The sequence below is a fragment of the Rhipicephalus microplus genome, chromosome 2, assembly GCF_043290135.1.
Source record: "Rhipicephalus microplus isolate Deutch F79 chromosome 2, USDA_Rmic, whole genome shotgun sequence".
NCBI lineage: Eukaryota > Metazoa > Arthropoda > Arachnida > Ixodida > Ixodidae > Rhipicephalus > Rhipicephalus microplus.
Genome location: NC_134701.1, coordinates 237,573,448 through 237,595,613, shown reverse-complemented (window position 1 = coordinate 237,595,613; position 22,166 = coordinate 237,573,448). Strand labels below are relative to the sequence as shown.

At 42.5% G+C, this 22,166-nt stretch overlaps 1 protein-coding gene across 4 annotated transcripts in view; it reads right to left on the bottom strand.

The window, feature by feature from the left end:
• Positions 1-22,166, bottom strand: part of Taf1 (TATA-box binding protein associated factor 1) — a 67,123-nt gene that overhangs the window by 28,255 nt on the left and 16,702 nt on the right. For all 4 annotated transcript variants that reach the window (XM_037421332.2, XM_037421333.2, XM_037421334.2 and 1 more), the window contains 9 exons: positions 20,255-20,350; positions 18,852-18,961; positions 18,601-18,729; positions 14,068-14,160; positions 12,955-13,245; positions 10,915-11,088; positions 9,800-9,990; positions 3,048-3,162; positions 1,947-2,088 (listed from right to left, as the gene is read on the bottom strand). In XM_037421332.2, the coding sequence (XP_037277229.1) occupies positions 1,947-2,088; positions 3,048-3,162; positions 9,800-9,990; positions 10,915-11,088; positions 12,955-13,245; positions 14,068-14,160; positions 18,601-18,729; positions 18,852-18,961; positions 20,255-20,350 (1,341 nt within the window). The remainder of the gene's footprint in view (positions 1-1,946; positions 2,089-3,047; positions 3,163-9,799; positions 9,991-10,914; positions 11,089-12,954; positions 13,246-14,067; positions 14,161-18,600; positions 18,730-18,851; positions 18,962-20,254; positions 20,351-22,166) is intronic.

Below are 22,166 nucleotides of genomic sequence, written 5' to 3'. Positions count from 1 at the left end.
TATATGGGACAATTTACGAAGAATGATTACGTGTGACTGATTAACATTATATATATACGTACGTATTAATTCCACCTACACACATACACACACACACACACACATATACATACATATATATATATATATATATATATATATATATATATATATATATATATATATATATATATATATATATATATATATATATATATATATATATATATATATAGGTAGCGGGAACGAATACGTACGTCACTACACGAAAATAAAGACACTCACTACACCTTTATACAAAGAATCATTACTGATCATTGCCCGATTCACACTATATTCAGATTTTAGTCGCGGAAATAAATGGGTCCCGGCGTGCAAATAACTACGAACAGGAAATTTTTATAAACAAAATACACATTAACCTCAGCTATTGAGTTGACACTGAATTTGAAGCCACTAGGTTTAAATACTTCCAATATCATTATCAATGCAGTTTTGAGTTGTCCTAGACGAGGATCTTGTGCTTCCTCGATTTCTTCAATTGGACAGCCACACTCGCCGCGTGCATCTAATGGAGCGCATGGAGAACCATCTACCTCTAAATAATTAACTGTTGGGCTAATTAGCTGTGGATGATTGGCTTTGACATATTACCGCAAGCCATTAGGCGGCACAACGGCTCCATGCCCCCCACCCCTGACATTTTTTTTTTCGCCATGGCATATCGATAAAAAAATCACAATTTCAAGGGGATTCCCTCCACAAAATCAAGCCCCCTCTACCTCACCCCCGAAAAAAAATTCGGGCTGCGCACCTGTCACAAGCATATCAGATATTGCTTCACGTTATGCTTAACATCGGTCTAACGGCGCACATATACACAGGTGGAGTTTTTTTGTTTTGTTTTGAGAGAAACTGAGGAAAACTTAGTTTTTTCTATTGTCAATATACTTAGGCTTGCTCCAATAATTTTTTCACCAGCGTGCCCATGTCTCCAAAATACCTCAGAATCTACATATATAGCCCACTGTTGTCCGTATTCAGCGGTAAATTTGGATTTCACGGGGCTTCAATTAGCCTATAAAAAAGTAAATCGCATCGAATGAACGACATATTTACCATACAGCTCTTCGTTCTTAATCATATATGTGGTTTTACATCCCAAAACCATGATACGATTTTGAGGAACGTCGTAGTAGAGGGTTCCAGAATTTTACACAATCTGGTGTTCTTCAATGAGCACTGACATCACACAGCATACAAGCCTAAAGCATTTTTGCCACCATGGAATGCGCCCACCAAGGCGGTCATCAATCCCGCGACCTTGGGATCAGCAGCCCAAGTCACTCACTCTTCCACTGATGTGCACCATTTCTAATAATAATAATAATAATAATAATAATAATAATAATAATAATAATAATAATAATAATAATAATAATAATAATAATAATATCTGAAGTTTTACGAGCCAAAACCACAATATAATTTTGAGCCACTCCCAAGTGGATGCATGGCTAGGATATTTTCAATCATCTGGAGTTCCTTGAGATGCAGCAACATCCCATAGTACACGGCCCTAGCCGTGCAGCCGGATTAGTCTCGTTTCATGTGTTCATCGTATTGCTTGCGATAATATGTGTCACTCATTCATAAACCACTAATTCAGCTAAAGTAATGCAACCTGTTCACGTGACCATGACAAAGCACTCATCAGAAACACGTTGAACTACCGGCGCAGATTGCTCACTACAGCTGAAGGGAGCCTTGGGAGAAACACCTGTATCACCGATAGCTAGCGCCACAGCCGATGCGGCGGTTGCAAAAGGAACTAGCGTTTTCACAGGCGAAGAGGAGCATTCGGCGGGCCGCACCAAAGGCGGAGATCGAGCGGCCGTGCAAGTGCGCTCAATGAGTAGCACGTAACAGCAAAACACTTTCATTTCGTACAGTGACCATTCACAAACCTGTTCTCTTGAAGTCTGCGCACAACTTGAGCCGCTTACGTATGCTGCTTTCTGAGTGAGAAGGGAACGCTTTCTTTATGTCTTCCATTTTGATGCGCCTCGGATGGTCCGTGCTTTTCCAGAATAACCTGTAGATAAATACCTGAGGCAAAGGAGATATGAACAATGATGAAATCCATGAGGTGTAAAGTACATAGCAGGCTATACTAAAAATTATATGAAACATTCTTTTCCACTACATTCATTGTTGCAAGCATGACGACATGTACTTCTGCTTTTTCAGAATAAAGAGGCACCATGTTTTTTGTGGCTATACATGTCAAGTTGAAACCTGTTTTGGACACCTAAACTTTACCCTTGAGGTATTGAAAATTAATTCTTGAGTAAGCATGCATACAAGGCATAAAGGGCGCACATTTCCCCCTTTACGCTGTGGGAGGAAGCATTTTTAGTAGAACATGTCGCTCGGCAAGTCTGTTTGTACTTGCAAAATAGAAAAGGGTACGAAATTTCATAAAACGTTTTATGAGTTAACTTTACACCAATGGTTCACATTTGTCAGTGTCAACAATAAGTGTCCCATATGGTACTCTGCAGATCACGAGGACAGCAGAGGGTGCTCTAGCCTGTCTAGCAGGGAATGTAAATGTTCTCTCGCAATGGAGATGTTTATAAAATATGTCATAAACTTATATTTAGGCCCCAACTGCAGAGTGGTGCTTCAGGCTTTTACGACAGCTTTGTCTATTTTTCACTTTACCAAGGATACTAGGCATAGGAAAAGAACAAATTTGGTGATAAATAAAAAGCAGCCTCAGAAAGCCTAAAGTTTTCTTTAAAGCTTTACTACAAAAATTATATATATAACTGCTGGGGTTTTACATCCAAAAGCCATGATATGAGTGTGATATACACTGTTGTAGAGGGCTCCAGAAATTTCTACCACCTGGGCTCGCGCACCTAATGCGCCTCTAGCATTTAGGCTCTATATGTATGCGACAACGGCGGCTAAAATGTGACTTCGCAACCTTTGAGTAAGCTGTTACCATGGAGGTTAGCACTGAAAAAAAATTAAAACGAGTGATGCTAAATTGGAAGCACCTGCAGGAAGTCTCGGACGAAGTTGTTTGCTCGCTTTGAGTTGGGACCTGGCACTTCGAAAAGTGGTAGCTCCTGGCCAACTGTGTAGATCGTCTCCACTTCCCTGATATAGTAGCTGAAAGAAAAGGCAATCTTATATGTATTCACATTTTTCCTTCAGTAATCAATAGAGTTACAACCATAAACTCTGCACCCTAACTGTCACTGCATTTACCATGTTGAATCCAGGTGTACTGAACCTAGGTATTCCTGATTAGTGTCTATGTCGTAAGGCTGTAACATCTCTAGCGTAGTGAAATGTGAGAGAAGCAAACTGTATAATGTGTGCACAAAAAACATAGTCCGCTGTTGGGAATCACCCTCTATGACGAAGTGGCCAGTCCTATATATGTTTTTTTTTCTTATGCTATGAAGCTGAGTACTACCTTGTGACTTGCTGATGAACAACCATGAAAAATACAATTTACCTCCCAAGTAACAGTCAGAAAGGTGTAACAGAGTACAGTCGAATCTCATTAATTCGAAGACGCTTAATTCGAACTTCCGGTTAATTCAAACTCACGATGAGGTCCTGTCAAAGCTATGTGTATTTCAATGGGCGAAACGCCCGGTAATTCGAATGCGGAAGCACTTTCGACGGTTACTTTGAACATACCGCGCTCCGAAAATGCTCTCAGCAACCCGCTCAATCCCGTGGCTGCACCTCCGACACCTCAATGCTGAGCACGAAGGAAAGAAAAAGAAAAGGCTGCGGTGGAATGTTTGCTCTTTCTCATATGCCGATTTGCGAAGCGCCTGTGCACGCTTCTCCCTTTTTTGCCTTGCCACATAAAGACTGTTCTCCTTCCAACGCCACGGACAAACAGAGAGAGAGAGAAAAAGAAAAGCTGTCGCGGAGTGTGGTTCTCTCTCATGCGCAGGTGCCACGCTTCCCCCTTTCTCGTCCTTGCCACAAAACCCTTCTCCTTTCAGGAACGCGTGCGAAAAGAGCAAAAAAAAAAAAAAAAGCTGCCTTGGAGTGTTGGTTTATCTCAAATGCCGATCTGCTTCTCTCCGCGTGGAGCCGCTCCTCCTTTCTTGTCACGTGCTGGCTACGCTGCGGCTTTAGAGCAGAGGGTAGTAGCAGCGATGCAGTTGTCGTTGTCGTCATCCAAGTGTCGGCGCTGGACATTGCCGCGTGCAACTTCTCTTGCCAGGAGAATGCTGAAGCCGAAGTAGACATGCTTTCCAAGCTGCGTACGAAATTGATTGACTCGTTGCAAGACAAACGTGTGCAAATGCGCATCACCGATTACTTCAATTAAGGGGGGAGGTGGGGATCGAAAGTGAAATTCTTTAGTTTTTGTCGTAGAGCAATGAAATTTGGCATGCTTACTGGAAACTGTGCTAAATGATAAATGACAAAGTTTCATTCAGCTATCTCCAGTAGTTCTGGCATTATAAATTTTTTTATCCATCAGTGTACTACCAAACTTGCCCAAAGCCTGGTGTGACAAAAAAACATGGTAGAAGCCTATAGTTGCTCTTATATTTTAGCCATTGGGATGGTTGATGTCGTGACATTCTGCAAATATTTTTATGACTCTGTTTTTATTTTACAGAGAACATTGTATACATGCTTGTAAATGTGGTCGTTATCATAATGTGAAATTAGCTTAGGAGTAAAAATACTGAGGTAGTAATTAACAAATATGAAAACGTCACGACATAGAAAATTCACTGAGGAACACAATGCAAAAAACCACATGAAAATCCGTCAAGCCATAGTCATGCAAGCATCGTGGCAAGCTGGACAGTCGGGTCAAAACACGTTTCTGAGAAAACTGGCGTTAAAGTTGAACAGTCAGTAAAGGTCCATCAAAATGCCCCGGGACTGTAATACTTTGTGTCTTTGCTAGCGAGGGTCTTCTTACGTCCTTTCTCTTTCATTTTTTCTGCACTGGGTGCTTTTCGTTTTCTTTGCTGGTCTTTTTCTTCAGCTCTTTGAAGGGCGAGGCTAGCAGGTTTGATGCCCACGGATTTGCACATTTCAGTGTAGCCTCGCAAATTCCCAAAATTGTAGCGTGCAACTGCTTCATGTACTGTTGTCTCCACTGCGAACAATGAAGCGTGTTGGTCCTTTGAAGTCAGTGACCAAATAACTGAATGCAAGCTTTCCGCCGCATTCTGAGTTTTGTTGCCTTTGCATCGCTCCAACAGTTGCGGGTCAGAGAGACGTTGGTATACAGGCAGCAGAGCCTCCGCTACACGTTTCGACAGGTTATACCTGCGAGGTGGTGCTGGCTCCATTTTGGCCTGTGCTGAACGATGTTTGCACCAGCTATCAGGGCCAGGTGGGCAGAGCTCATGGTGAGGCTCGTCGTCGGTGGACGTGACGTGATAAAAAGTGGCCATCACGGCCCTTTGCATGTAGGGACACTTGTGTGTTTTCGCAAGGCTAACCCGTAGTAGCTGGTCAGTTTTTTAATCAACTCCTGCGTCAGTCCACCTCTCCCACCCAATGGCTCCCCTTTCTTAGCTCTTGTCACCAGTGTGCGGAGAGCGGTGCCCATTCTCTTCTGCACATGGTTCACGCAGTCTTCTTTGGTCAGTGGTATGAAGCCGTACACCTCATCTTTGCACAGAGCAAGATAGGTTCGGCTGCCACCATCACATATAATGTTGGTGTAGCGGAGGCCATACCTGCTGACAGAGCGCCTGAAAAGTGTCAGAGCAGCCTCCACTTCCATCTGTCCGGAGCCAACATCAGTATTCTTCTGACATTGATGTTTCTCAGCCCAAGTGACGAAGTTGGGGTCGCTCTCTGCTGGTTGTTGACAACACCCAAGACAGAAGTTGGAAAGGACTGTGCAATCCAGCACAAGCCCCGTGTAAAACTCAATAATACATCCTATCCCAATGTGTGAGCTGTGGCCTCTTGTAAGACACGTGCCGTCATACACAACTGTGATGTTGTTTGGGCTTGATGGCTGCATCTTACTGTACACGTCTTTTACCGCAAGCACAGCATCTGCAAAGATGTTTTGTGCAGCTTCCTCTGCTCCTGGTTTGAATGTTTTTTTTAGGTGTTCCTGATAGGTTTTTTGATGAATGCCCCGATGAGAGACATTCATTGTAGCCCAGAAGTCATTCAGGGCAGTGGGCCCTTTTCCAATGGACTTGATTGCTTGCATGGCTCTTAGGTTGACTTCAAAAGCCCTTCCTTCGGATTTTCTACTGGATGACCAAGGTGAATGAATAGGGCCACAGGAAGCACACAAAAGTACCAGTTTTACTGCCAGGCCCAATTTTGTCCCATGCTGCACTGACAAAGTCTTCTTACAACATTTTGGGCAGAGTGCAGGTCCTATTAGGGAATTCATGGCAGAAACCTGAATTAGGGTGAACTCATCCTCTTTTGTTGCCGATGTTTACTCCGTTTGCTGCGCGAACCCGAACTTCCGCTCCGTTGCCGACACCTCGCGAAGTGCATCGCGGACACTGCTGGCTTGCTTCTCGGCGCCTTCCGAGGACACGAAACGAGGTTCCAGGTGTATTTGAACGGTGCGCTTCCGCTGAGGCAAACGATCGCCGACATCCTGGACAGCTGGCACCACGTCGTCGTCCGCCGCCACGAAAACGAAACTTTTCTCGCGTTCACACCGCACCGTGATGCCGCGGCTAGTTGATGGCCCCGGGTCTTCAGTGTCACTGCCAGGCGTCGATTCACCGTCACTTTGAACAGCCGGCACCGCATCGTCACCCGCCGCAGCGAAAACGAAACTTCTTTCGCGTTCGGGCCACACCGCAACGTCGCGGCTAGTTGACGGCCCCGCGTCATAGGCCTCACTGCCGAGCATCGGCAGCGAGCAGGTGTCGGCTTCCGACGACACGTAGCTTGGTGGCGACGCGGTACTCAATTCGTCTGATTCAATCGCTGCTGACTGCTTCGTTTTCCCAACAGGAGGCTTGCGTTTACGCTTCCCGTAAGCGTAATTCGTCCGGTACTTCGTCCTGCGCTTCCGGTCCACGCGACGATCCATTGCGGGCGCTAAGCCTCGCGCTAGAGAAGAGTTGGCGTATCGGCGACCGTATCGGCGTATCGGCAGGGGATTCGCAAACTATAGTGCGCCAGCGTGTGCGTAGCAGACGTGCGTGCGCGGAGCAGACGACCAGCGCAAGCAAGCGCGTCCCAGCAGCCACTCACAGAGCGCGCTCAGTACCACGTGACAGGAGCGACCAATGGGTGCGCGTCTAAGGCGTCGCGGATGCCTTCGCATTTTTTCTGTTTGTGCGTTTATCTTAGCTCGTAGAGTCGTGGTTTCACCGGGAGAAGTACGGCGGTGAAGCAGGCTTTCCAGTGACACCAAGCTTTCCGCGAGCGGCGGCGAAGGCGCGGAAGTATCGCGCTCGGAAATGGGCCATTTTCGCGCAGATTTCAGCCAGCTTTTTGCGATCCGCTGTCAGAAAAACATTTTTTAAGCTTACTTTGAGATCGTTTTCGGCGGAAATATTTTTAGATATGATAGAAATGGTGATGCAGAATCCAAATCTGCCCTTATCCAAAATTCGTTTTTTTGCGAGAATTTCGCGATTTGATCCCCTCGTCCCCCCTTAATGACGGATGTCCTGTGATTTGTGAATAAATGTAAGTCTTCTGAAACTTCCCCCTCGTGTGTTAGCTTAATGCACATGTGCCACTGCATGGGGAGCCCTCCGTTTACTTAGCTTTTATTATTTCAAACTTCTTTTAATTCGAACAAATTTTCGGTCCCCTTCGAGTTCTAATTATCGAGATTCGACTGTATAAAGCAATGTGCTACATCTGCAAAAGCTTTCGGGTGGAACCCTGAAACACTTTTTCTAGTAAACACGGAATGAATTCACTAAAAGAGCTTATCACCTCGTGAATTCAATGCCGCGAAAATTTTAAGAATTCGTGCAGTACGGGCGGAGCTACTAAGATTTGTTGCACACTGCAATAACATTCTTCCTTCTCTCCACGTCGAAAGCACTGGAAGCTAAGCAGAAAGAAATGGCAGGGGCAAACAAAATATGTCAAATGTGCCTCGTGACTTTGAGCACTTTTCTCCCCCCTCTCTCTCTTTTTTTTTTTGAATACACAATTTTTCCAGTGTGATCGCACGCGCAGACGTGGACAAGTTGTGGCCTCCAGCGGTGATTACTATAAGGACCAAGTGTGCCATGTTCAAATCAGCCAATGGCTGATAGATGGGCTTTCTACGAGTGATTTTTGAGCGTCTTCCATCATTTGTCGAGAGAAGAAAAAGCAATTTTTTGCTAACTTTGATAACTTATTGTGAATTTCAGGTTACGTGCTATGCTATAATATTTTGCTTGCATGTTCTCAAGAGCCTCTACTACCGATAGGTAGTGTTTTCTGACAATGCTCAAAAAGTGTAGCAGGGCCCCTTAAAAGACTGCTGCACCAGAGTATACCTTTAAAATTTTTGTAAGGTAATATTTTAACTGAATGAAATGGAATGAAGAAACTTTATTTTATTTAACTAAAAAGAAACTGCAATAAAATTTTACAAAATTTTCACACACAGAAAAAAGTGACAGATACCTTGCACCTAAAGCTGTTTACAACTGCAAAAAACTACCGTCTTGAAGGCCACGTTTATTGCATAAATAATAACCACACAGTCCCACACATATAATCAGTAGGCTTGTGCAAACAGTAAAATTTATGACCAAAGCTAACTTGAAGTGAATAGTGACTTGCTTGAATATTTTCAAATCGAATGAATAGTATATATAACGTATTATAAAAAATTAGCATATATGTCAAGACGCAGCTAACCTGCACAAAATTTTTTCAACAATCGAAACGAGGCATGTGCAAGTGTCATTCTCCTTGGTTCTTCAAAAAAAGTGGAACCAATATTGAATAATAGCTGGATAGAACTTTTGGCAGAACGCAAGTGATAACCTATAAAATACATTAGGCTTTGAAATTTACTGTGCTCAGAGCCTATAAGCTGGTATAAAAAGCTTTGAAACCTTACGAAAGACGAATAGATGTGAGATTACTACATTAATTTAACGCTGATTGATTGATATGTGGGGTTTAACGTCTCAAAACCACCATATGATTATGAGAGACACCGTAGTAGAGGGCTCCAGAAATTTCGACCACCTGGGGTTCTTTAACGTGCACCCAAAGCCCACGAGCCTACAACGTTTCCGCCTTCATCGGAAATGCAGCCGCCGAAGCCGGGATTTGATCTCGTGAAATGCGAGTCGTTCATTTAACGTTAAAGTGAAGCTTCGCGGTATAGTACCGCTCCGCTGCAGTGAAACCACCTTTACAAAGAGTTACATGCGGATTATTATAGGTACACCTATTCCTTTTTTTTTGAACATTTCGAAATTTCCAACAATTTAAATTCAAATTGAAGTAAATTCGAAGACTGTAATATTTGAATTGATATTTGAAGCATGAAAGAAGGAACTCCCTCCTTTCTTTTTCCTTCCTCCATGATTCAAAGTGCTCGAATATTCACACAAGCCTAATAATAAGAATGAGAGAATTGTGCCCCACCTCTCTAAGATAAGGAAATAAAACAGAGTGCAGAAACCAGATGTTGTATAACTGCTACGTCCTTGGTTTTATTCTCACACATAAGTTTGTTGGACAGTGCACTTTTATTTGTGTTCTCGTTTTCAAAACATTACGTTACACTGTTTCAAGGTGTCTATGAGGCTTTAAACACTGTGAAATAGTTCAAACTGCATTCATTACTCACTGCTGCCTGGTACGTATGAGAAGAAAGTCCGAGTCTGGCAGGTTGTGCTCATAAATGGGCGCCCGGAAGAGGTTGTTCTCAAAGGCCTGCAAGCTCTGGCCAGGCGCCAGGGAGCCCAGGAAGGGCGAGGTGTGTGCGTAGGCCGTCTCGCCATACTTGTACTCAGGAGCCCCACTGTCCTTGCCTGGTCGCTGCTCAGGGATACAAGGCAAACTACAAATTAGTCATTCTGGAGAACAGGCATAGCATCTCTGTGATATTTTGGGCAGCGTTAAAGATGGCTGCAAAATTAGAGTGTACCATCAAGCGGTAACAGCAATGTTGAAGCTGAATAATATTATTAGATAGCAGTAGAGAGTATACTTGGAGAAGGATCACTGCAATCTTTTTCCTCCTAAGCTTTTTCAAGTACATTATCTTTGTTACTGTGCTGCATATCTAAACATTAGGGACAGCATGTTTCCGCTATGTTGGTGATAAGAACTTATCGCTTAATCTCCTCTGAAATAAGCAACAAACATTTAAGCCTGATGTGGGAATATTGCCCAGGAGCGTAAAAAACTAACCATTCAGTTAGATAAGGGTAATAACCCCGGCATAACAAAAGTACTCCCAACACATGATCAATTGCACAGTTAGACCAAAGTGCCAACAATAAATTTTCCCTGTTATTGTGCGATTATTCCTAAAGAAAAGCAAAAGAATGCTGCATGCTAATGTTAAAGAAACATTAACACTAAAATTATTGATTGGCTTGATTTTCATCAGTTCCTACCATAAAAAGAACATTCAGCAGTTATCTAGCTTATTATACCAAGGGATGCCTGAACGTTATGCTATAAGGATTCAATGTGCACTCCTATATTAATACTGCTTCCAGCAGTGCTGACACAAAATAACAATATTCCTCAACGAAATGCAATGATTGCTTGCATAACTTGCTGAAGCCAGAAGGAAACACCACTGAACATGCAAGAACAAATTTAAACTCTGCTTCTCTATAACACATTGCGCGAACGACTGATCAGCTTGGTGTGTTGTTTTATAATGACGGCAATCGTCAACAGAAGGAAGTTGTGTAGAAAACTGCCATGGGTAGCAGGCAGTGTGCATACCCTTTTGTAGTAGTTCTTAATCTTGGTGGCCATGCCCACTTGCATGACCAATGGAGGATGCTCTTCAGAGTATTCCGACAGGATCACCTCCCCATCCCGACCTGTCAAGTCTTCGGCAGTACGCATGAAGAACATTTCACCGCCACCAGACGCCTGACGCTCTTGTTCTCGCATCTGTTCAGAGGCAGGAAAAAGGACGAAATTCAGCAACATTCTTTGTAAATGGGGCAGGCTGATGGGTCTAAAACATGCCAGTAACCAGATATGCCAGATGTCGCCGAGCTAACAAGTGAATAATCATCCCAAAACTAGCGGTGCAAATTTTGTGAAGTGCAAGAGGGGTAGAAGTTCAATAACTTCTCTATTTCTTGGTAATATTTTTAAAATGACTAAGTATACAAATGTGGCTCAAATACGAAAGACAGGTAAAAATAACTAGCTGTCTTGTATAGTGAAAATATGTGCAACTATGCCTGAAAGCGCATATTTACTTTTTAACGTAAGTCTTCAGCATGGTCTCTAGGGTAGTCTCCACTATATCGCCTTCTAGCTTCTCTAGTCTCCACTCTTTGCTGCACATTTGACAGTGCTTGAATAAAGTTATTTCACGACTCCTCCAACATCTTTGATTTCAATGTTCAACACAAGGTCATTGCCAAACGTTCTGTTAGTGAACAGACGCGCTATAAAATTTCGCTACATTTGAAGGAAAATGTCAATAAGCACAAAAAACGTGACAAGCAACTAGCAATTTCAACAAGTGACTCCACAAAAATACCTCACAACTAAGTAAGCTTGTTAGTACCTATAAGCAGAACTCAGCTGCATCTCCACAACACTTCTAACTTTTTAAGCTAGTAAGAAGTTTCCCTAGTTAATAAAGAGTGTCAGAAGTGTATTTCAAACAAAAGTGAAGAACTTTGTTTTAACAGGCACTGGATCATTAACCTCAAGCTTCTCACCAAGCTTCACAGTGAGGAATCTCAGGACAAAATATGCAGCATGTTGTAGCACTATCCCCCAGCGACATTGTTTTCACTTTTTAAGTCATTTGATAGACCCCAATGGTTGTTGGATTTTCCATCGGTACCTCAACAACAGCTACACGTGGCGACATATATGGTCACATATATAGCTGCAGTCTCTCAAGGTGTGGCCAATGGCTGAGAGACCAACCGCTATGGTTACTTGAATCTAAACAGAGGGACGTGCCGGTATTGCTACGACTATGGATGAACAAAACTATTATTAGTCTAAAAAAAAAAAGCATGCTACGGTCCCAGTGCATTATCACTACAAAATTATCACTTCGCTTAACAAGCACAAATATGCCAAATACAAAATTCATTCTGTGATGCACAACGTCTCAATGCTCCATCAGTACATATGTCAATCACCGTAGTAATTCAGAGGCAAAGTTGTTTGGCTGCTAAACTCAAGGATGAAGGTTTGATTCTCAACTACAGTGGCTGCATTTTCGCAAAAAAGAACTCATTTACTTAGATTAAGGTGCACATTAAAGAACCGAACCTTAGGTGGTCACAATTCGCTCATTATATGACACTGCAGTGAGCTTTATGATCATATTAAGAAATTTTGAGAAATTCCAAAACAGGGGTGCATACTGGAGCCAACATTTTGACAATTTCCTCCTTTGTTTGGATTGAAGGAGAGGGTACGAGGCATATGCACACAAGAGCTAAGGAAATCAGTTGCAGTCTTAAAGAATACAAATCTGCTTGTCGAATTGTTGGCTCCAGCACCCATCTCCTGTTTTCAAATTTATCATCACAAGTTCTCATTTTCCCCTTTTTGCCATTCTTCGTGATTATACTGTAATATTGGCATGTAAAACCCTGGATCCCCTTTTTGCCATTCTTCCTGATTATACTGCAATATTGGCATGTAAAACCCTGGAAATTTAATTCATTTATAATTAAGTGCTTTACAGCAATGCCGACATCCAATCCCTGCAAACATAACCCAGAAAATGCACAGTGTTCTTGCATAAGATGAGGTCCCAATCATTCAATATGCCACCTTGGCTTTCTTCTTGATATGCTTGAGTAGTGGGATGACGCCGTGTGGTCCAGGCTGTGCCAGGGCACCGTGTGAGTAGCGTTTCAGTGTCGGTCGGTGGAATGACCGAAGCTTGAGTGGCCCCATGTGGGTGGGGAAGAAGGGGGCTCGCAGTTCAATGGCCGGGATCGAGTGCTGAATCAGGTTGCCACCCACGTTTGGCTTGAGGGCAGAGTCCTGTGTCAGCTTGGGGTTGTAGAACTCATCATTGGATATGTTGTATGGGTCCTTCTCCATTGTCTGCACAGGAGGCTGCAAAAAACGTTGATAAACAAATGTCTAGACTTGCTGGTGACATCCAAACCCACATAAAAACTTGACCACATGTTGTGTACGACCGTCACTAACCTAAGAATAAATGCAAGCTCCGACTACAGCCAACACTGTCCCACCTAAATAAAATTTGCATAAATTTCTCATTCAATAGCATCTGCTCCTTTCTGTGATGTAAAGCACCCTTAGCCTATTTCAGGCATGTGATTTTCCCATACAGACAAATGTTCATGTCACTAGGTTTCACTTGAAAAACTTGGAACTTCCAGGCATATTTCAGCAAAGATTCTGACACCCCTGCTCGGGGAAATGTAATGTTTTAAGTAGGATGAATGAAGTTAGAATTGTTGATACATGTAGAATTTACATTAGCAGTGAAAAAGTACTTGTGGTCACAACAGAAGCTACCTCGCATGGCTGGCTTGCAGAGATGAGTGGCAGGCATGCCACAGTTCTGGAGTAGAGCTTGTATTTACTTGTAGGATGTAACCAACTACAGGATGCATCAAAAATAAATAGTACAAAGATGCCTAACAGTCGAATTCGTGCTGAAATGCGAATAAAATTTAGAGCCCATACAATGCAATAAAGATCTTGTTTCAAGTTGTACTAGTCAGGTCGTGTGAATAATAAATAGTATAGCAGGATTTCAGTTTATGCTTCATTTCATGCAGGCTTGGCACTAGTTTTCACTAAAATGCCACTTTAATGTAAAACATTGGACAATTTCATTTGTAGGAATAACACTTGTATGCATTTTTGAAACATGTGCCGTGACGAAGACAAAGCAGAGAGGCTTACCGGGCTGGGTGGTTCAGGCTCGGCGATGACGCCCGCTTTTCCCAGGAGGATCCGTGACTTGCGCACCATATCCTTGCGAATGGAATTGAACAGCTGCACCGCCGATTCTGTTACTACTATCCACGCCGCATGCCATTCATGACAATAATGAAACAACATGCAGAGAATGTAACTTTGTAAGGCAACATGCTGGACCGGTTGGTTCTTCCGATATTAAAGCGTACAGCAGCACAACTTATCGAATGAAAATAGAACTGATTAACATGTCTTGTCTGTTCCTCACTTCTGTCCTCATCAGAAGTGTTGCACGTTTATACACTGAACCATGCTGAGCTAAATTCAAATATGAATGCGAGAAAAGTCACATTCTGTTCACTTTTGAGCTTTTAAGTCATAATATAAAGCTGCTGGTGTTGCAATGTTGTCAAGGTGGATAAATGAATTTAGGCTAGATGCTCAGTTGAAGATTTTCTAATGTTTGCAGATAATACATGATGTTCAAATCTATTAACATTTACATTGTTTTATTTCATTCAGGTCATTCCTTTTTCATAATCTACATAATATAATATTACTACCCTCCACAATACCTTGGCAATCAAGGGTATGTCAAACAAATAAACTATACCAGCCTTTTCTCACAACACTGTGCACAATAAAAAAAAAAAGGGGGGGGGGGGGGGCTCTCTTCATGCTAGCTGGGCACATTTGGCAACTTTCCACATACTTTTAGAACTTATAAAGCTAAAGACCTGAAAACCATCTGCCAGTGGGACTACTCAGAAATATACAGCACACAGAAACAAATCGCAAGTTTAGGAAAAGAAGATTCTCGGATGTCACAGTGTAATGCCATCTACAAGAGTGTCACAACTCTGGGAATTAGACTAGTTCCTCATTTTTGTAAACAGAAAAGAAAAAAGAAAAGGCTGTTGCCAGCTGTGAAGCCATCTCAGACAACACTGTTTAGAAGTCGCTACTTGTTGAACTACTTGTCGATGAATGTTTTGCTCTGCGATTCAGATATATTAAAATTTGTTAAGAGCAGTACCTTGCTACGCTATATTCAACGGCCACACAACAAAGTATACACACTAACAGTAGCCTACACTTGATCATTCTCCCTCCCTCCCAAAATATCTGCTCAGCTTTCATTCTCACCATCTCACATTAAATATCTGTTTCGTTCTCACTTATTCATTGCTACGCTCATTCTCTAACTGATAAGGTGCCATTGGTCGATATGACATCTTCCCTTCATTTAGCTTTGGTTAGTGGCTTGTGACAATGAATAAACACATATATAGAACAATAGCCTGCTAAGTAACCTTGACTGCCCACTGATTAGACCATGCATGAAAGGTTCTCCCATTCTGCCATAAACGTCAGCACGTTGAATCACCACATAAAAGCTAGAGACTTACTGCACAGAAAAAAGTCACACATGCAAATGAAGAAACACATGGCACATGCAGGAAAAGAAGAGCAATAAGCAGAGAACGCACACATGCAAAAGAAAAAAAAAATTGCTGGATCATGCACAAGCAAGCAAATGAAATTATTCTATACCGTTAATCTGTTGTCCACTCCAAAACTTTCATCAGAAAAAAGCATTTTCATTAAGTAATGCATGTTTTATCATGACAAATAAGCAAAACATTCACTTATTATGGTTCAATTATAGCTGACAAAGAAGTAATAATTCCAAAAATGAAATCTGTTAAATTATCTAGGTTTCAATCTTTGTATGACATAAACAATACAAAGTGCCTAACAGTTGAGACCTACCCAATTGTGCTATTCCTATTTATATTAATTGTATGATGTCACAATATGGTTGGAAGGAGGCTTTGTGCTTTTTTAACAAAATTGTGCGCATAGCCATCGGCTAGAGCTAATGAGAAAGAAATTTACAGCCGTCATAAAACCTGCACAACATATTTTTAAGGCATCATTGTCTATATTATATAGCTGAAGTGCGCAGACGATGCTCCATTGTCCCCATTTGGCCTATACATTCTTATAAACAGATGGATAAACCGTTGGCAGTGGGCTTTACATATACAGTAGACTCTAAATAAATGAAACTCGCTAAAAGTGAAATTGCTGCTTAAATGAAACTGCCTCTAATATGATTAGTTTTGTACTTTAGTTCTGCACCCCTCTCTTTCTCTCAGTAAATAAAACTCCTGTTAAACGAAACACTTATTCCTAGTCTTTTTCAGGTTTTGTTTAACATGAGTCTACTGTACCTTCAAAATGTTTTACTCTTTTATTTTGAAGTTAGCAAGAACCACAACATCTGTGAACAGTCCTGCAAGTGGACAACAGGGCTCCATCCAACAGCAAAAGAAGCAAGGAAAGCATGCACACACAAGCACCAGGTCCAGCATGCGACGCTCACGTGGGCCATGACATAAGAGCAACCAATGGGCACAAAAGAGGAAGCCCTGCCAGGAGGTTTGAGAGCCTGCATGGGAACAGGCATGCGACCATAGAGGGGGCCAAGACCCCCGAAACGTGCTGGGTGAGGAGCATAGTGAGTTGACACGGCAGTCACACCTGACTTCATGAAGACAGAGTTAGAGCCCGGTGCCTGGGTGAAAACGCAGCACGAACAGTGACACATTTTTCAAATAAGCCTTCTGTCACGCTACTGCTTTATTAGAGGTCTGAATAAATGCTACAGCAAAACAAAAAAAGGCAGAGTAACATTATGCAAAGTACCGTTACAGAGTTCCACAACTGAGAAATTGGCCGCGGGTTTGACTCTAAGCAGTAGCAGCTACTGTCTCTAATGGGAATGTGGTGAACAAAAACAGTTGTGGCATACGTTCAGGCACACATTGAAAATCTAATCAATCAACATAATCACCAGCTCTTCACTGTGGCATGTTTACGGTGCCCTCAAGAGCTATCCCTCAATCAAATCAATTGGAAATACTGCATTAGTGCAGAGTGCACGACTACTATAAATATGGTACTGAGACTTAGATGTGCAAGAAAATATTTTATATACATATATATGTATACATATATAAATGTTATGGGAGTTTATAAACATCTACAAACTTCTTTTTAACAGCTTCTTTTTAACATCGTTTTCTGTGCCCCACTTTGCTGCCTTAACGGGTAGAACACAATGTTATTGGCCCACAAATCCCTGATGCATTGACAGTAACACATCCTACTTAGCACTCTGGGTATGCAAGAAAGACCACCAGTGAAATATTGAGCCTTTAAAGGTTCTATTATTAAACCAGTGTAGCTCTGTTATAGTCTTGGCATGTTACAAATATAAAACAAGCTGTCTCTTCAGACTGAAAATCACAAAGTCCATTATATTCACGCAAGTACAGACGTGACTAATACAGTGATATTTGAAAGAATCCCGGTGTATTCACCAAATCTTCAATTAGTTAGTTGCATGTTATCTTCTCTTTTTGTAATGAAGTTTTACTGGTTCACATTCAAAATATTACCCAATACTCTGCAAAAAAATACCCCCACCTCCCCGTAGGGAATCAGGAGGAAATGCGAATGCATTCCTTGTGCCAAGAGAAGGTATCGTAGCTGTCAGACATTCGTCTTCACTGACTTCTGCCATCGCCTTGAGAGGCACCCAGCCAACGAACAATCTAGAGTGAGGCGCGAGCAGATGGGAGAGTGGGTAGCAGGGAGGAGAGAGAGAGAACAGCGAGGAAAAGAGTGGCAAAGCACTGCACCTACCCTCTCCTACACTCACTCGCACCGCATGCTCCAGTCGCTAGCGGCGAAAATAAGCGCACACGTCTACAGCTGTTGCTATGGAGGAGGAAGTGAGAGCAGAGTGATAACACCTGCCGGCACGCGGACACCACCACGGACAACACCGGATGCCTGACATAGACAGACTAAAAATGCATTAGCATTTAAAAGGCAAGAGTCGCTGTGTCACAAAGCAAGCCACCACCGTAGCTTATGCTTGCTTAGAACTGCTGCTGCACCTCTCAGCAATGAAGTTCCTTTGGTTTAAAGCGAACATTAACATATTATCTCACAACTTCATATTCTGTCAAGAGTTGACAAATACAGAGACATCATCTTCATGATCAATTACATCCCTGAAGGCTTTTTAAGGTTGCCCTGCTAACTAAAAGAGAATGCACAAAACATTCAAGTGATTATTTGCAGTATAAACAAAACATTTTGGGTAAAACCAACTTGAAGGCCATTTATGCCCTCTGATCATCTTTTGTTTGAACCACTGCTTTTAACAAGCATATTCTGGTCAATGACCATGAGAACATTTTTGTTTGCAACAACAGGAATTAAAAAAAAATCTATAATGCCCTGTTTCAACTATATTTCAATGAGCTTTACATGAGCTGTCTTCACAGAGCCAAGGTTGTTTTTAAGATAAATGTGTAAGTCTCCCGACATCTCCCACTCTTTCTTCTGGTCCTCCCCAACACAAATAAATTTGTGTCTGTGCACACATACACACACACACCCAGGAAAGATTTTTACTGTAACACAGAAACATGCCTTCACCTTTTTTTCTTTCACTGGTTCGGCATTTGCACGTGAATTCGGGTCTGGATCGTCAGGCACACCCAAGATGATATTCTCATCATTAGGATCCAAGGTCAGAATCTGTGGCTCCGGTTTCTTTACCATGGCCTGTAGTTGGAATTACAAAAAAAAAAAAAGAAAAAAAAGCTAGCAGCCTTGCACAAATATCGCAATGTGTCCCAGGTAAGTGAACATGCAGGCTGTTTAAATGCTGAAAATAAAATACGGACCTGTGCATCCCAGATGACTTCGTCTTCCCAGCAGCCATAAACGAGTTCTTCGTTTTCAACAGGAAAGATGGAGTACCACGTGTCGTCTCTGTCGTCGCCTGGTTCGGACTCTGCACGCGGGGTGCACGTGGTCTTTGTTAATGACTTTATTCACCTCAATGGACAATATTAACAACTAACCACTTTGCTGAGGTCCTTGATCATTGGAATGCCCTTTTGGAACTGGTCTGTTACCAAAAATCTGATGATGCTAATACCGGTGTCACAAGGGCACTTTTACACGCGATCAAGGCAATCCGGATGGGTTTTCTTGATCGCGATCAACTTTATAACCGGTGCTATACGGCCCAAGTTAATCCGGTTGGAGCTTGGGTCCGATGAAATGCAGCAGGTGGTCCTTGCATGACGTAAAAAAATGTCACTGACAAAACTCGGCGAATGATATTTCTATGGAGCCCTTTATCAGCAATGTTATTCGTGCAAGAACCGCCCGAACGTCAAAAACATTGCATGCCACTACAAAAGTAATTTCATAAATGCATCATTCGATAGAGTTTTCCTTGGACTTACTTGTATTGCTATGTTAGATTCTTAACCTTCGCTTTGATTTCTGATGGCCCACACTCATAGTCGTCCAGTCGCTGCGAAGCGTCAATCTTATTGTATGCGCCAGAGTTTCACTTCTGACACATGAAGTTTTCCAGTCGGTCCTGCCAGCAGTCGATTACTGTAAAGGTCTCTTCATTCGACCACAAAGTGCGTGTACATTGTCACATAGTCGAAAGGCTTGCGACACGCATAATCAGTTTGCTTCAAGGTGCTCAAACAGCTTTGACGGTGCGAAAGTTCAACTAAGCATGGAAGGCAACGATTGTTGTCTGCTTCTCCTGTATGGGGTCGATAAGAATCTTAACATATGCGATATTTCAGATATTTTTCCAATTTGATTTTTTAAAAATATCTAGCTGTATTAAAGTGTTTTTATTGAAATCTGCTTGATTTTATTGATAATTGTGCTTTCAACAAGCTCGGCCAGAGGACGCAGAAGACGACAGCGAAATCACGATCTCTCAGAGAGATTGCGATGCGCCGTTCGCGATAGCCTTGATCCAATCACGCCAGACCGTGGTTAAAAGTGACTGTGTGGCAGCACCTAATCCGGGTTGTGGTTAATCTGGATAGACATTGATCGCCATTAAAAGTGGCCGTGTGACACCGGTATAAGACTATTTGTCGTCCAATTTTTCTGGACATCCTACAGTGACTGCCAGTGCAAAATAACATTAACCAAAGCCATCACAGTGGCTGTGATGAGAGTTTGCTCATACGGGAAAGATAACTGTTTGCGCATTTTATGAGCCACAAGAGAGCCACAAAAAAAGGAAGAAATATAGGCAACTTACTCTGCAGTCCAGACTTGGCCCCTGCTTTGGCTAGCATACCCTGAGACATGCCCTTTTGAGAGGCACCCAACAGGGCTGCTCCAGAAACACTTTTGGCTGTAAAAGTGAATTATGTATTACTCAGTACTCTTTAAGAACGTGTTTTACTTAGGCTCGTGTTAATATTCGAATGCTTCGAATATTCGAAAGAATATCGCAGTATTCAAATTCACTTTGTTTCAAATATAAATTATTGAAAATGTCGAAGTATTTGAAATCAACGAATAGATGTATATTGTAACAAACAAATACAACACTGCAAGCTAAAACAACTATTTATTTATGGCGAACTTGTGCCTGTCAACTAAATACACAAAGGTTGTCCTGAGCTTGCTAGTGAAAACCTCATCAACTTTTTCTTTTTGCGTCTTGCCGTGTGCCGCTCCTTCGAAAAGCTGCCAGCCTTCTCTTTCCAGCATGTGGTGAGGTGACACGTGCAGCCAGCATTGCATGGTGCGTTAAGCTTGGCGTGTTTGGCTTGTCAGTTGGTGTGGCAGAATTCATAAGAGCAGGAAGCGGCACAAGAGTTCGGTAGGTGCCTAACAACATGTGTCAATATTATTCCACATGTAGTCCCCGTAAAGATTGTTTCACTGGCATAGAGTGGTACTAAGCCGTGAAAATATCTGTTCAAGAAAAATCTGCAAAGCTCCAGCTCAACGTATTACACTCGCATCCATTCATCATTTTTTAAGTTTAGAAGCTTGTTATAGCGGTTTATATGCTGTTGAGTATACTACATTTGGAAACATATTTTACAGGTTATCATGTACATTCTATCAAAAGTCAAATCCTGCTACTATTCATAGTTGCTTCCACTTCCTTTGAACCGAAAAAATGGCATTTGCACAGGCCTTGTTTTAATTAAAAGAATTTATTTTGCAGCTATTAGCTCTTTCCTTACCGTCCCATAGAGCATCGATCACTATGGATCGATGGTTTTAAAAGCCCCGCCAAAAACAAAAATGCGCGCTCGCGGACTTTTAGCGCCATCTGGCCGGAAATATAAGAACTACTCTACACTACTTTTTTGTTTCGCTCTATCAGTGGGAGCTCCCTCGCAAAAAAAAACAGACAACGGAGGAGGTAGCGTCGTGTTTCGCAACATGGCTCCGAAAGCGCATCGCTCGCCGCTGAAGAAGAAACTTCGGAAACGTGATTCCGCTGCCTCTACTGCTCATGATCTTGATTTGAGCTGTAGCAAGGACTCTGAAGAAGAAGTTGGATCATCAGATTTCGGCTCTGACAGCGATGATTCATCTCCACAGCCCGGACGTTCAAGCCGTGTGTCAAAGTAAGCGTAGGTCCGGATGTCGATGTTGTTTTTATAACGTGAGCGTGTTTTGTAAGTGACGACACTTGTTTACGTTTTCTTACTAGGGTGTCAACTACCTATGGAGGCGATATTCTGCCGAATGCAGCATGCAGAGTCAAGTTCTTACCTAAACGAACACCTGGCGTACATCTGGATGTGACGCGCCGGAGCGAGACGCGAAGTTTTATCCGCGCACTGAACATGTTTATGATGTTTTTCACTGCTGAATTGGTCTCAACTATCTGTCAGTACACCAACAAGTACGCTTGGATGAAAATTTTAGAGAAACCCAGCTACTCAGAAGCAGAGGGCTCTTGGCTTGAGGTCACGCCGCCGGAGATGTTGCGGTTCATTGCACTCCTCATTTACATGGGTATCGTGCAAGTGCCACGCCTTCATATGTACTGGAACACTGGGTCAATATACGGTGGTCTCCTTCCAGCGCAAATAATGAGTAGGAAGCGTTTCTTTTCTCTCCTCGCTTTCTTGTACGTCTCTGATCCGGAGGATCAGAGTACTGCATCAGCCAGAAAACTGCGGAAGGTGTGGCCACTGCTT